The sequence below is a fragment of the Trachemys scripta genome, chromosome 4, assembly GCF_013100865.1.
Source record: "Trachemys scripta elegans isolate TJP31775 chromosome 4, CAS_Tse_1.0, whole genome shotgun sequence".
Classification (NCBI taxonomy): domain Eukaryota; kingdom Metazoa; phylum Chordata; order Testudines; family Emydidae; genus Trachemys; species Trachemys scripta.
In genome coordinates, this window is record NC_048301.1 from 134,099,658 (window position 1) to 134,113,844 (window position 14,187).

The following is a 14,187-nucleotide window of genomic DNA, read 5'->3' on the forward strand; positions in this document are numbered from 1 at the left end:
GGGGGTGGGGAGTGGTTGGATGGGGCGTGGGAGTCCCAGGGGTCTGTCTGGGGGTGGGGGTGTGGATAAGGGTTGGAGCAGTCAGGGTACAGGTAGGGGGTAGAGTCCTAGGGGGCCAGTTAGGATGGGGGGAGGGTCTCAGGAGGGGGCAGTCAGGGGACAAGAGGCAGGAAGGCTTAGGTAGGGGGTGGAGTCCTGGGGGGCAGTTAGGGGAAGGGGTCCCAGGAGGGGGCAGTCAGGGGACAAGGAGTGGGGGGAGGGTTGGGGGTTCTAAGGGGGGGAGTGGGAGGGGCAGGGGCGGGGCTAGGGCAGGATGGGGCGGGATAGGGCAGGACAGGGGCGGGGCTCCTCCAGTCCTCTTTTTTGCTTGCTGGATTATGGTAACCCTACCATGGTATCAGAGTACGTCTACATCTGAAGCCTGACCTGCAGTGGGGACACAGGCGGGGGGCTGCTCTCAGGTTCCCCAGCCCCCCGCCTCAGCCCCCTGGGGATCCCCACAGTGGCCTGGGCTCCCTGGGCAACTCTTACCATGGCTAGGCTCTGGCTTCCAGTCTGACTGGGGGGCGGGGCTTCGGGGGAAGAGGAGGACCAGGGGGCAGGGCCACAGAGAGGGTGGGGATTCTCCATGTGTCTTACTTTTGCCTTTTGAAAAAATGGTTGCCTTACCTGTACTCTCCAGCCTCCCAGCTATGCTAACATGCCTCAGTCCAGACCTGCAGTGCCCTCTGCTGTCACCTCCATACTCTGCTTTCTGTGGTGGAGCAGTTACCAATTTCACTAAGAGTTGAATAGTCCCTGGGTTGGAAGCTGGCAGGAGATTTGCCCTTTTTGCTCATCAGCCAAGTTTCCTCCCCTCCATGTCCCCATTCAGGGTAGATAAAACCCTAACAAGGCCCAGTTCAGCCAGGGGAATTGCAAAGGGAAAGAGACCTGAGCTTTGACCTCAGCCTAGTAAGCTAGAAGTGCTCAGACAATGACCTCACAAAGGCCTGTGCCTTGACATCAGCCCAGTAGGCAGAAGTGCTGAGCCAATGACTTCACAGATGTTTGAATTCCAACATAGGCCCAGCAGAGGGGCTAAGGCAGGGACTTCACAGCAGCTTGGCCCTTAACACCAGCCCAACAAGACAGTTTTGGTGAATAGGATGAGCAGATTTTCAAAATGAGAAGCCAGGACACCCAACATGTAGAAATGTGGGGTAGCAGGGATTGTGAGAGTGGCACTCAGGGCTGGTAGCTGGTGAAAGGCACCTGTCTTTCAAGCGCATGTGGGTGGGTTTTATTGGGGGACTAAGGTGGCACATGGGGAAGGTTTTTTGAAGCCTAGTCCAGGGCACTGCATGATCCACCTAGCAATGGCAGGAAACGGGTCAGCATATTAGATGGGCCAATGATCTACCAAGTGACAGCAGCAAATGTGACAGCAGACTAAGAGGCGTGCCAGTTTAGATCGACTAATGTTCTACCATATCCACGTGGGAGTGACATCTGCTGCAGGTTCCTGAGCTGAGCACACACTGCCTCTTTCCTTTTGTTGGTTGCTTTTAGAAGGGGGTTACTAAGGGCTGGTCCCCACTTAGTCCGGACTTCGGACTAAGGTACGCAAATTCAGCTACGTTAATAACGTAGCTGAATTCGAAGTACCTTAGTCCGAACTTACCGCGGTCCAGACGCGGCAGGAAGTCTTCCCCCGTCGATGCCGCGTACTCCTCTTGGCGAGCTGGAGTACCGGCGCCGACTGTGAGCACTTCCGGGATCGATCCCAGAACATCGATGGCGTGCCGCCGGACCAGCCGGTAAGTGAAGACTAGGCCTAAGTGTCTGTTACTTATCAAGTATCAGAGGGGTAGCCATGTTAGTCTGTATCCACAAAAACAATGAGGAGTCCGGTGGCACCTTAAAGACTAACAGATTTATTTAGACATAAGCTTTCGTGGGTAAAAAACCCACTTCTTCAGATGCGTGGAGTGAAAATTACAGATGCAGGCATAAATATACTGACACATGAAGAGAAGGGAGTTACCTTACAAGTTGAGAACCAGTGTTGACAGGGCCAATTCAATCAGGGTGGATGTGGTCTACTCCCAATAATTGATGAGGAGGTGTCAATACCAAGAGAGGGAAAATTGCTTTTGTAGTGAGCCAGCCACTCCCAGTCCCAATTCAAGCCCAAATTAATGGTGTTAAATTTGCAAATGAATTGTAGCTCTGAAGTTTCTCTTTGAAGTCTATTTTTGAAGGTTTTTTTGTTGAAGTATGGCTACTTTTAAATCTGTTATAGAATGTCCGGGGAGATTGAAATGTTCTCCTACTGGCTTTTGTATGTTACCATTCCTGATGTCTGATTTGAGCCCATTTATTCTTTTACATAGCGATGTCTGATTTGTGTCCATTTACAGCTTTAATAATAGACAATTATTTATCCATGTGGCCATGCCATCATTTCATAAACGCTTTCAATTATTCTACTCACAAAAATTCCTCCCCAGAACGGGTACCCCACGATGCCAGAGACGTAAATGTATTTAATGAAAATTGTAGAGACACCTCCAAAGCCGATGTGTATCAGCCCAATCAAGATCTGGATGGCCTGTGGGAAGAGAATGGGGCAGTAAGAGGAACCAATTCCCTCCCATCTTGGGGATGAGCAAAACACCCTGTCCTGACCAGAGCTCATTAGAAATTGGAATTTCCATCCTGTGGGAAATTCTGATCTTTAGACTGTTGTTTTAATCTGAAATTGAAAATTTTCAGTTTGGAAACATTTCATTCCAGTTTGTCAAACCGTTGCCTTATAGGAGTTGTAGTTGGCGTACCATTCTCTTCTATCGGCTAGACTTCCTACATGGACTACATCTCCCATGCGCAGTTATGGCCTCTCATGGCATACCATGGTGGTTCAGTAAAATGAGAAGACTACAGTGCAGTTGGGAAGGTGCAGTTTGGAATAGGGAGCTAGTCCTATTGGGAAGAATCACCTCCACTTTCTTGAGGTATTGTAGCCACTCACGTGGATGCCGTTTAATGTCAAATTGACCTGAGAGGAAACATTTCAATTCAGTTTGACAAATTGAGGTAGTTTGATTTGGGAAGATCCAACCCAAAACCAAAATATTTTGTTTTGATTTTTCCAATGGAAATCTTTGATTTTTGTGGGAACTACATTTCCCATTGAAAAAATGTCAACCTCCCTGCCCCCCGCAATGGTCCCCTCAGCAGGAAGGTTCTCTGGCTTGTGATATACAGGAGGTCAGTGGTCCCTTCTGGACTTCAAATCTGTTAACTCATTTGCTTATTTATCTATATAATTGTAAATAACCAATCATGGGCTTATCCATGTAGACTGATGGATAGAAGTTGCTGGTTGGTTGATTTCACTAGCAGTGCAAGGGGAATGGAACCAGGTCTCCACTGCAGTAACTAGGAGTGGGACCCTAGGTTTGAACTGCTTCTTCTCAGACCAGATCCTTGGCCAGAGTGAATTAGCACAATGGAGCTGCATCGATTTACACCAGTTGAATAGCCATCCCATCCTCCCCAAGATGGCACTGTTTCATTCCATTAGTTCAAGAAATAGCTGGTTTATAATCCTTTTCCCCGTTTCTCCTTTGCTTGATTAATCTTCATTTCTCCCTGTTTGGGTAGCTAGGAGGATTCACTGCCCCTGGAATTCTGGGTGTATTTCCATCCACTGCCCCTTACAAAGCAATGAAGTTTCAAGAGGAGGCCTGATGGTACCAGTTTCTTGGCATCCTTCCCATAAAGCTAATCGTTAAAGTAAAAAAGAAAAGGGTGGAATCTGGAGTTTGCTTATGCTCAGTCATTCACCTACCTGTTCAGGCCCTTCGATATTGAAATTCTCATGGACTGAGAGCAAAGATCACACTTACCCCCAGGGTCTTGGGCTGTGCTTTGAGGAATATCTCCATCATCCCTACTTTCCTTAGCTGCGCAACCTGTTCAGCGGGACTCCCGGGGTACATTGACCCAAGAGGTTGGTTCCCAGGGTTCATGACTGTGAACTGCTGAGGCCCACATTGCATCATCTCAGGATTCTGGGAAATGGCACCGGAGACTCCTTGGTCTTGGTGGATGATGCCAGCACTGTTTGGGGGCATGAACAGAAGCACCCCATTGGCCGTGTTTCCTGGTGCTGCCATGATGATGAAGATGCTGCAGAAAAGAGTGATTGGCCCAGATTAAGCCATAGGTAATAACACTGGTCCTAGAATTAGTCATTAGGCCATGCGGAGTAGGAATCTTAGTTACCTATTGCTCAACCTCTTTTGAGTCCCTGTCATGATTTTGTCCTTTGCATGGAGCTATAATTAGAGCACTAGCAACACCCAAAGATAAGGGTTGAGATTTCAAAAGCTGACTGAAGGATTCAGCCACACAACTCCCATTAATTTCATAACAACCATCTTGTTGGCTTTTAAAATCTCAACCAAGGAGCTCAAGTGTTCCCATTCCACCCCTCGTTTTCCAGATACTTTTAACTTTCTGGATCTTTCAGTTTTCCGGATGGAATTTTCCAGAGCTGTGTAACTGATTATCCTAGGGTCAATAGAGGCACAAAGGCTCTGCTGTTGCTCTCATTGAAGTGAAGGAAACATTCCCATTAACGCCAAAGGCATGGGATCAGACCCAAAAACATTTACAAAAGAGCTGGCCAAAAATTTTCCATCAAAACTGTTTTTCACTGGAAAATTGGGTTTTCCATTAAGTGGATATTTGTGGGTGTGGAAAGGGTCTCCTTTTCACAGAACTTCAAGTTTTCATAAAAAAACGGAAAGCTCTAAACTAGAAATATTACAATTCAGCTATGCTGCTGTGGTGCTTCATTGGATTTGTAGTTCAGTTGCCACATATCCCCATTCTCCTCTGGAGGCTGAGTTCCTTGGCTGGACTACATCTCCCATCATGTGCCATGGACTCCCATGATGCACTGCATCCATTTCCAAGAGGAAGGACCATGGTGCACCATAGGAGATGTCTGACCAGGATTCCTGGCCTACAGAGAAAAAGTGGGGCAATGAGGCACAGGAATGACAACTCCTATGAGTCAGCATTTCCAAATTAAAATATTTCGGTATTGAGAGTTCCACTGAAAATTGAATTTTTCTCTGGAAAAAAATGAGATTTTCAACCATCTCTAGTTAACAACACAAAGTCTTATTAATAATCTGCCAACACTCTAAAAGAAATATTGCTACAGAGGGTTATATGTGTATTTCCTATTTTGTGAGACATGTACAGGTCCTCCCACATGGCAATGTACAGCACTAACCCCATAAGGGCCCAGTCTTCACAACACTCTTGGCTGCTGCTAGGTTTGGCTTGTTAAGAGGCTCCAGATATTTTTGAAGTGTTAACAAGCACTGGAAAGCAGGTTGTGGTCACGATCTATAAGTGGGGAGATGATTTCTAAGGATAGAGGGCTCTTTCATTTGGCAGACAAAGCCATAACAAGATGTGGAAAAATTGGAAAGAGTCCAACGGAGGTCAACAAAAATGATTAGGGGTCTGGAGCACATGACTTATGAGGAGAGGCTGAGGGAACTGGGATTGTTTAGTCTCCAGAAGAGAAGAATGAGGGGGGATTTGATAGCAGCCTTCAACTACCTGAAGGGGGGTTCCAAAGAGAATGGAGTTCGGCTGTTCTCAGTGGTGGCAGATGACAGAACAAGGAGCAATGGTTTCAAGTTGCAGTGGGGGAGGTCCAGGTTGGATATTAGGAAAAACTATTTCACTAGGAGGGTGGTGAAACACTGGAATGCGTTACCTAGGGAGGTGGTGGAGTCTCCTTCCTTGGAGGTTTTTAAGGCCTGGTTTGACAAAGCCCTGGCTGGGATGATTTAGTTGGGAATTGGTCCTGCTTTGAGCAGGGGGTTGGACTAGATGACCTCTTGAGGTCCCTTCCAACCCTGATATTCTATGATTCTATGTAGTGGCTGGATGCTGGAGCTACATACATTCAGTTAGTGCAAGCAGGAATTAAGGGGATTGATGCAGAAATCCCTGGGGGGAAGTTCTATGGCCTCTGTTACAGAGGAGATCAGACTAGATGACCATAATGATTCCTTCAGGCCCTGAAAGCTCTCAATTTAAATGCCGTTCTAACCTATGTGGGTAGTAAGGAGGAAGGAAAGGCTAAAGGGCCTTGGGAATCATAGAATCATAGGCCTGGTCTACACTACGGGTTTAGGTCGACTTTAGCAGCGTTAAACCGAATTAAGCCTGGACACGTCCACACAACGAGGCCCTTTCTTTCGACTTAAAGGGCCCTTTAAACCGGTTTCTTTACACCACCTCCGACGAGGGGATTAGCGATAAAACCGGCCTTTGCGGGTCGGAATTGGGGTAGTGTGGACGGAATTCGATGTTATTGGCCTCCGGGAGCTATCCCACAGTGCTTCATTGTGACCGCTCTGGACAGCGCTCTCAACTCAGATGCACTGACCAGGTAGACAGGAAAAGACCCGCGAAGGTTTGAATTTCATTTCCTGTTTGCCCAGCGTGGAGAGCACAGGTGACCACGCAGAGCTCATCAGCACAGGTAACCGTCATGGAGTCCTCCCAGGATCGCAAAAGAGCTCCAGCATGGACCGAACGGGAGGTACGAGATCTGCTCGCCATATGGGGAGATGAAGCAGTGATAGCTGAACTCCGTAGCAGTAAAAGAAATGGAAAAGTATTAGAAAAGATCTCCAAGGCCATGAAGGACCGAGGCCATAACAGGGACACACAGCAGTGCCGCGTGAAAATTAAGGAGCTAAGGCAAGCCTACCACAAAGCCAGAGAAGCAAACGGAAGGTCCGGGGCAGAGCCGCAAACTTGCCGCTACTACGCGGAGCTGCATGCGATCCTAGGGGGTGCAGCCACCACTACCCCAACCGTGTGCTATGACTCTCTCACTGGAGAAACACACAGGGAAGACGGTTCGGGGAACGAGGAAGATGACGATGGAGGTACTGTAGGTAGCTCACAGCAGCAAGGAAGCGGAGAAACCGGTTTCCCCAACAGCCAGGATATGTTTGTGACACTGGACCTGGAACCAGTAACCCCCGAACTCACCCAAGACCCTCAGGGCACACAGGAGACCTCTGGTGAGTGTAACTTTGTAAATATTTGTAAACATTACAAAAAAAAGCAAGCAAGTCTGTTAACGTGTATGGGGATGGAGCGGAAATCCTCCAGGGACATCTCCAGAAAGCTCTCCTGGTTGAAATGGGGTGATTTTATTAAGGGGGACATTCAGAGGTGCCCGTTCCTGCTATTCGGACCAGAAATGTTCCCCGCTGTTAACCACGCGGTGGGGGGGAGGGGTGAAGTGATCATCCCAGAGAATCATGTGTGTGTGTGTGTGTGGGGGGTGGTTTACTTGTGTTTGTGCCGCATGTTAACCGGGAAACCGCAGCCCCCTCCTTTTACATTGAAACCCCATTTTAAATGGACAACCCAATTCATCCTTGAGATGGGAAATGCGCTGCTGTTTGCAACCTTTCCCGCATGTTAAGAAGGTTAAATAAGCCAAAACACTGTGGCCTACGATGGCTGCCTGCAAGCCGAAATATGCGACCTTGTAATGAAAGAGTGTACCCATTGTTCCCTAAAATGTGTCTTTTTTAACCACCTCTCCCTTCTCCTCCACCAGCTGCAAATGTTTCTCCTTCGCAGAGGCTCGTGAACATTAGAAAGAGAAAACGTAAGACGAGGGACGAGATGTTCACGGAGCTGCAGATGTCCTCCCACGCTGATAGAGCACAGCAGAATGCGTGGAGGCAGTCAATGTCGGAGATGAGAAAAGTCCAACATGAACGAGAGGAGAGGTGGCGGGCTGAAGATGATAGGTGGCGTCAGCTTGCAGACAGACGGCAAGAGGCAATGCTCCGTCTGCTGGAGCATCAAAGTGATATGCTCGAGCGTATGGTTGAGTTGCAGGAAAGGCAGCAGGACCAGAGACCGCCGCTACAGCCCCTGTGTAACCAACAGCCCTCCTCCCCAAGTTCCATAGCCTCGTCACCCAGACGCCCAAGAACACGGTGGGGGGGCCTCCGTCCACCCAGTCACTCCACCCCAGATGATCGCCCAAGCATCAGAAGGCTGGGCTTCAATAAGAGTTAAAGTTTTAAAATGCAGTGTGTCCTTTTCCATCCCTCCTCCCCCACCCATCCCTGCTACCTTGGCAATTATCCCCCTACCTCTGTAAGGAACTAATAAAGAATGCATGAATGTGAAAAAACAATGACTTTATTGCCTCTGCAAGCGGGAGGGGAGGGGAGGGTGGGGTGGGGTGGTTGGTTTACAGGGAAGTAGAGTGAACCGGGTCGGGGGGGGGGTTGGAGGGTTCATCAAGGAGAAACAAACAGAAGTTTCACACAGTAGCCTGGCCAGTCACAAAACTCGTTTTCAAAGCTTCTCTGATGCGCACCGCGCCCTGCTGTGCTCCTCTAACCGCCCTGGTGTCTGGCTGCGCGTAATCAGCGGCCAGGCGAGTTGCCTCAACCTCCCACCCCGCCATAAATGTCTCCCCCTTACTCTCACAGATATTGTGGAGCGCACAGCAAGCAGCAATAACAATGGGGATATTCTTTTCGCTGAGGTCTGAACGAGTCAGTAAGCTGCGCCAGCGCGCTTTTAAACGTCCAAATGCACATTCCACCACCATTCGGCACTTGCTCAGCCTGTAGTTGAACAGGTCCTGACTCCTGTCCAGGCTGCCTGTGTATGGCTTCATGAGCCATGGCATTAAGGGGTAGGCTGGGTCCCCAAGGATCACGATAGGCATTTCAACATCCCCAATGGTCACTTTCTGGTCCGGGAAGAAAGTCCCTTCCTCCAGCTTTCGAAACAGAGCAGAGTTCCTGAAGACGCGAGCATCATGTACCTTTCCCGGCCATCCCACGTTGATGTTGGTGAAACGTCCCTTGTGATCCACCAGGGCTTGCAGCAGCATTGAAAAGTACCCCTTGCGGTTTATGTAGTCGGTGGCTTGGTGCTCCGGTGACAAGATAGGGATATGGGTTCCGTCTATGGCCCCGCCACAGTTTGGGAATCCCATTTCAGCAAAACCATCCACTATTGACTGCACGTTGCCCAGAGTCACTACCCTTGCTATCACCAGGTCTTTCATTGCCCTGGCAAATTGGATCACAGCAGCCCCCACAGTAGATTTGCCCACTCCAAATTGATTCCCGACTGACCGGTAGCTGTCTGGCGTTGCAAGCTTCCACAGGGCTATTGCCACTCGCTTCTCAACTGTGAGGGCTGCTCTCATCTTGGTATCCTGGCGTTTCAGGGCAGGGGAAAGCAAGTCACAAAGTTCCATGAAAGTGCCCTTACGCATGCGAAAGTTTCGCAGCCACTGGGAATCGTCCCATACCTGCAGCACGATGCGGTCCCACCAGTCTGTGCTTGTTTCCCGGGCCCAGAATCGGCGTTCCACGGTATCAACCTGCCCCAGTAACACCATGATTTCCACATTGCTGGGGCCTGTGCCTTGTGAGAGGTCTATGGCCATGTCAATTTCCTCATCACTCTCGTCGCCGCGCTGCAATCGCCTCCTCGCCTGGTCTGGGTTTCGCCTTGGCATGTTCTGGCTCTGCATGTACTCCAGGACAATGCGCGTGGTGTTCATAGTGCTCATAATTGCCGCGGTGATCTGAGCGGGCTCCATGATCCCAGTGCTAGCTATGGCGCCTGGTCAGAAAAAAGGCGCGAAAGTAGTATCTGATGGACCAGGAGAAGGAGGGCGGGAGGGAGGGAGGGCCGAGTGACGACATGGCGTACAGGTACAGGAACAGGGAGAAACACAAACAACTGTCACACAGAATGGTCCCCCCAAAGATTAAACTGGAAACCCTGGGCTTAGCAGGCCGTTGATTTCACGGAGGAAGGGGAAGCAAATGAACACAGAACAAATCTATTTTTTACATCTTAAGGTGGCAGCCGACGCTGCAGCATGAGTGACAGCCATACCAGTATGACGATGACGGGTACCAATCATAATATGCCATCATCTGCCAAAAGGCAAGGGGCTGCTGCTGTGTAGCAATGCAGCCCCACGTCTGCCAGCCCCACGTCCGCCAGCACCCAGCATCGCCCTCGGCCTCTTCTGGGTGCTTAGCAGACAATATTGGGCAATTGGCAGAAAATAGTATATTATGACTGGTAACCGTCATCATCGAAACAGTAGCATGTCTGCCCAGGTGGCCATGATTGACAGCCATACCAGTACGATGACGACGGGTACCAGTCATAATATACCATCGCCTGCAAGGGGCTGGTGCAATGCAGCACTACGGCTGCCAGCCCCACGGCTATCACTCATGCTACACCGTCTACCGCCAAAAGGCAGTTAGCAGCTGCTGCTGTGTAGCAATGCAGTCCCACGTCTGCCGGCACCCAGAGGACATATGGTGACGGTGAGCTCAGCTGAGCTGAGCGGGCTCCATGCTTGCCGTGGTATGTTGTCTGCACAGGTAACCCAGGTAAAAAGGCGCGAATCTATTGTCTGCTGTTGCTGTGACGAGGGGGGAGGGGCCTGACGACATGTACCCAGAACCGCCCGCGACACTGTTTTGCATCATCCGGGCATTGGGATCTCAACCCAGAATTCAAAGAAAAGGCGCGAACCGCTTCTCGGCTCGAGCTGTGGCGCAAACGTAGTATCTGACGGCCTAGGGGAAGGAGGGAGGGGGGCCGAGTGACGACATGGCGTACAGGCACAGGGAATTAAAATAAAGAACGGTGGCTGTGCATCAGGGAGAGACACAAACAACTGTCACAGACTGGTCCCCCCCAAAGATTAAACTGAAAACCCTGTTGACTGAGGGAGGGGGAAGCAAATGAATACAGAGAAAATCTATTTTTTACATCTTAAGACGACGGTGCAGCGTGACTGATAGCCCTCGGCATCTTTCTGGGTGCTTGGCAGCAAATACTGGGCGGTGTATGACGATGGTCTTCAGGCCTATTGTACGAGCTGCTGCTCAGGGAAGACTCTGCTAACGTGCGATGACCCGACTTGTAATAGGCCGGCTAACAGTCATAATACACCATTTACTGCCAAAAGGCAAGCCCCACGGCTGCCAGCACCCAGATCGCCGATGAAGGCTACCAGTCTACTGCACCGTCTACCGCCAAAAGGCAGTTAGCAGCTGCTGCTGTGTAGCAATGCAGTCCCACGTCTGCCGGCACCCAGAGGACATATGGTGATGGTGAGCTCAGCTGTGCTGAGCGGGCTCCATGTTGTCTGCACAGGTAACCCAGGTAACCCAGATAAAAAGGCGCGAATCTATTGTCTGCCGTTGCTGTGACGGGGGAGGGAGGGGCCTGACGACATGTACCCAGAACCGCCCGCGACACTGTTTTGCATCATCCGGGCATTGGGATCTCAACCCAGAATTCCAAGGGGCGGCAGAGACTGCGGGAACTGTGGGATAGCTGTGGGATAGCTACCCATAGTGCAATGCTCCGGAAGTCGACACTAGCCTCGTACTGTGGACGCGGTCTGCCGACTAGAGCACCTAGAGCATTTTATTGTGTGGACATACACAATCGGCTGTATACAACCGATTTCAATAAAACCGGCTTCTATAAATTCGAACTAATTTCGTAGTGTAGACATACCCATAGAAATGTAGGGCTGGAAGGGGGAATAGTCAGGACTGTCTCTTCCTTCCCAGAGATTCTATTCTCTCCAACCTGTGCAACCCCCTTTTGTCCCATTTCTGTTTCCCTTTCACTGTCCAGGCCAGAGTACTTTGTTCCTTTGCTTGGGGATGTTATGGGGGTGGAAAGGTGGCAGAGTGACACCGCATGTGCCTGTATTCCTAAAATAACCAGAGGTACCACTCTTTGGAAGAACCAAGTGCTCACCTCAGATCCAACTGTTATTAGACAGGAGACATCACAGACCATGTCAAGGCCATCCCGATCTCTGAACCTTGCCCCTTCTACCCACTGGCTAGCGCTGATGCATGAAAAGTTTTGGGTGAATGCAAGCAAGTTGTGTCACTGCTCCATCCTTCTGTATGAACATTTTCTAGAGGTCTGAAAGGTGCCACTTGCTCTCACAGGAGCATATGGCTTTGAGTCACAAATTTCTCCTTCTCTCTTCTCTCCCCTGCGTGTCAGGTAATGGGATCTACTGCTCTTTAAATTCTGACCTTATTTTCCCTCAACTCTAGAGGCAGAAACTACAAGGGTCCTGTAAGAACATCAGGGTGTCCCCACAGCCTCCCCCAGTATGGCCCCCAACACCCAATTTTAACGGTCACCCAAAGAATGTTTGCGCTGATGAACTTACTCTGTTTTTGCTGCAGCCGCCGTCCTCCTTCCAGCTGTGGGCGACTTCAAGGGTCATCAGGAAATTTTCACAGGCTCATGCAAAAGGGACTTTAACAGCATCAGACTTTGAATCCTCCCTGCCTGTTAAGCTTAGCTCCTCCCTCTGTCTTTGCCTTGTTTTATTGCAGGACTCCAAAGTCCTCTTCCCCTTTGGATGTTTTTTCTTCATCCCCCTCAGAGTCCCTCGTGTGCCTTTTCCCCACCCTAGTCACCATCCCTTCTGGCTCAGAACACATGGGGCTCCCCATAGGAAGCCCACCAACACTGCCCTCTGGACACTGGGGCACTACAGAATGAAATGAGACCCTTCCTTTTCCTCTTTGCCTAGAGGGAATTGCCACAAAAGTAATGAGGGCTGGCTGGACATTTTCTGATCAAAACTTTTCATCAGGAAAATCTGGTTTTTGACTAAACAAAAATGTTATCAGGAAGCACCAGCTTTCCCCCAGATTGGTTGATGTTTCATAGGAAAGCTGAACAGCCTGAAAAAAAATTTATGTCCATAAATTGAAAAATTTTCAGATTTTTGAAGAAAACTAGGAATTTTCCACTGAAAATTACGATGTGAATAACCTTTTTGTTTTAATGAAATTTTCTATGGGGAAAAAAAGCCCTTTTTCCAAACAGCTCTAATAAGTGCTTTCGGGACTTACCTAGTGCTTTTCATCTCCAAGGCTCTCTCTCTCTCTCCTTCTGACAGCATCTAAGCATCGGAAACATTTAGGAACTTCTTATTCGGCATTTACCCCTAAGAGAGCTTATGAGGCTCTGTGGTCTTAAATGCCAGCTGGCTCTTGCTACAGAGCAGCTGAGAGGAAAACACCTGACAAGCCTCTGCTTCCCACAAGAACTTACCAGATGCAGGACAAGTTGATCTCCATGGGGTAGGGGTTGAAGGTAAACCCTGACCCAGAGTCCAGCTGTGCTGGATCATCCTATACAAACCAGAGCTGTATAAGAAAACTCAGACACTGCACATCCCCATAATCAGGAGACTTACACAGAACCCAGAAAGGCTGAAGTAAAGATCTCAAGCAAAGAAGAGACTCAGACTGCCTGGGTGTGACCTCAGAGAATGGCCCAGCCTATCACAACCAGATAGGTATAAACATTGCTTGTGATAACTAACAGATCAGTGACAGATGCCACACAGCCTTCCCCAATGCTTAGCTCAAAGGTAGCCAGTGAATAATGAGGAAGAGAAGAATTTAAGGGCTTAGAATTAATGAAGAGAGACTCTCATCACTACAAAGTCTGATGTTTTTATTGCAAGTCAGGCAATATTTGGTGCTTTTCTTAAAGCCCCAGTTCTTGAAGTCCTGTGATTGTGAGAGAATCTTAGCTTTCATTTTTTTAAAGAATAGTAAGTTTCTAGCCCTCGTGGGAGTACAGAAAAACTATGACCCCTAGTGGCTCAGAAACCAAATACACTGGTCTACGATTTTTGAGAAGTCGTCTGCTTCAGATATAAAATGTGCTATTTATTATGTATTTTGATGTGCTGAATTCAAATATGACAATTAAAACAACTGATTGGCTTCTGTTTCTAAGATATTTAAGTTTTTACATTTTATGTCTATGTATATTGTGTAGATAGTAGAGTTTTAATCATAAATTGTAAACCTAGGTCTTTTCATCTGTTTATGGTTGCTTTACATGATAATATTTCACCTGTCCTATTTATGTAACACTTTAAAAATCAGCAAAAGGGTTATATAAATAAAATTTATTATGAAACAAAAGGCAAAAAACTATTATGTACATAGTTTAGTCTTATTCAGTGTCTACTCGGAGCTTCTTGGCTTGTCTCTTGTATTCATTAAATGGAGC

The 14,187-nt window shown here is 48.7% G+C and overlaps 1 protein-coding gene across 1 annotated transcript in view; it reads right to left on the reverse strand.

The window, feature by feature from the left end:
* LOC117876006 (membrane-spanning 4-domains subfamily A member 15-like) overlaps positions 1-12,395 on the reverse strand; it is a gene marked incomplete in the record, with an annotated part of 33,007 nt that extends 20,612 nt beyond the window's left edge. The window contains 3 exon segments of the mRNA XM_034767686.1: positions 2,477-2,593; positions 3,894-4,176; positions 12,317-12,395. Of these exon segments, the coding sequence (XP_034623577.1) occupies positions 2,477-2,593; positions 3,894-4,163 (387 nt within the window).
* Positions 12,396-14,187: the final 1,792 nt, after the last annotated feature.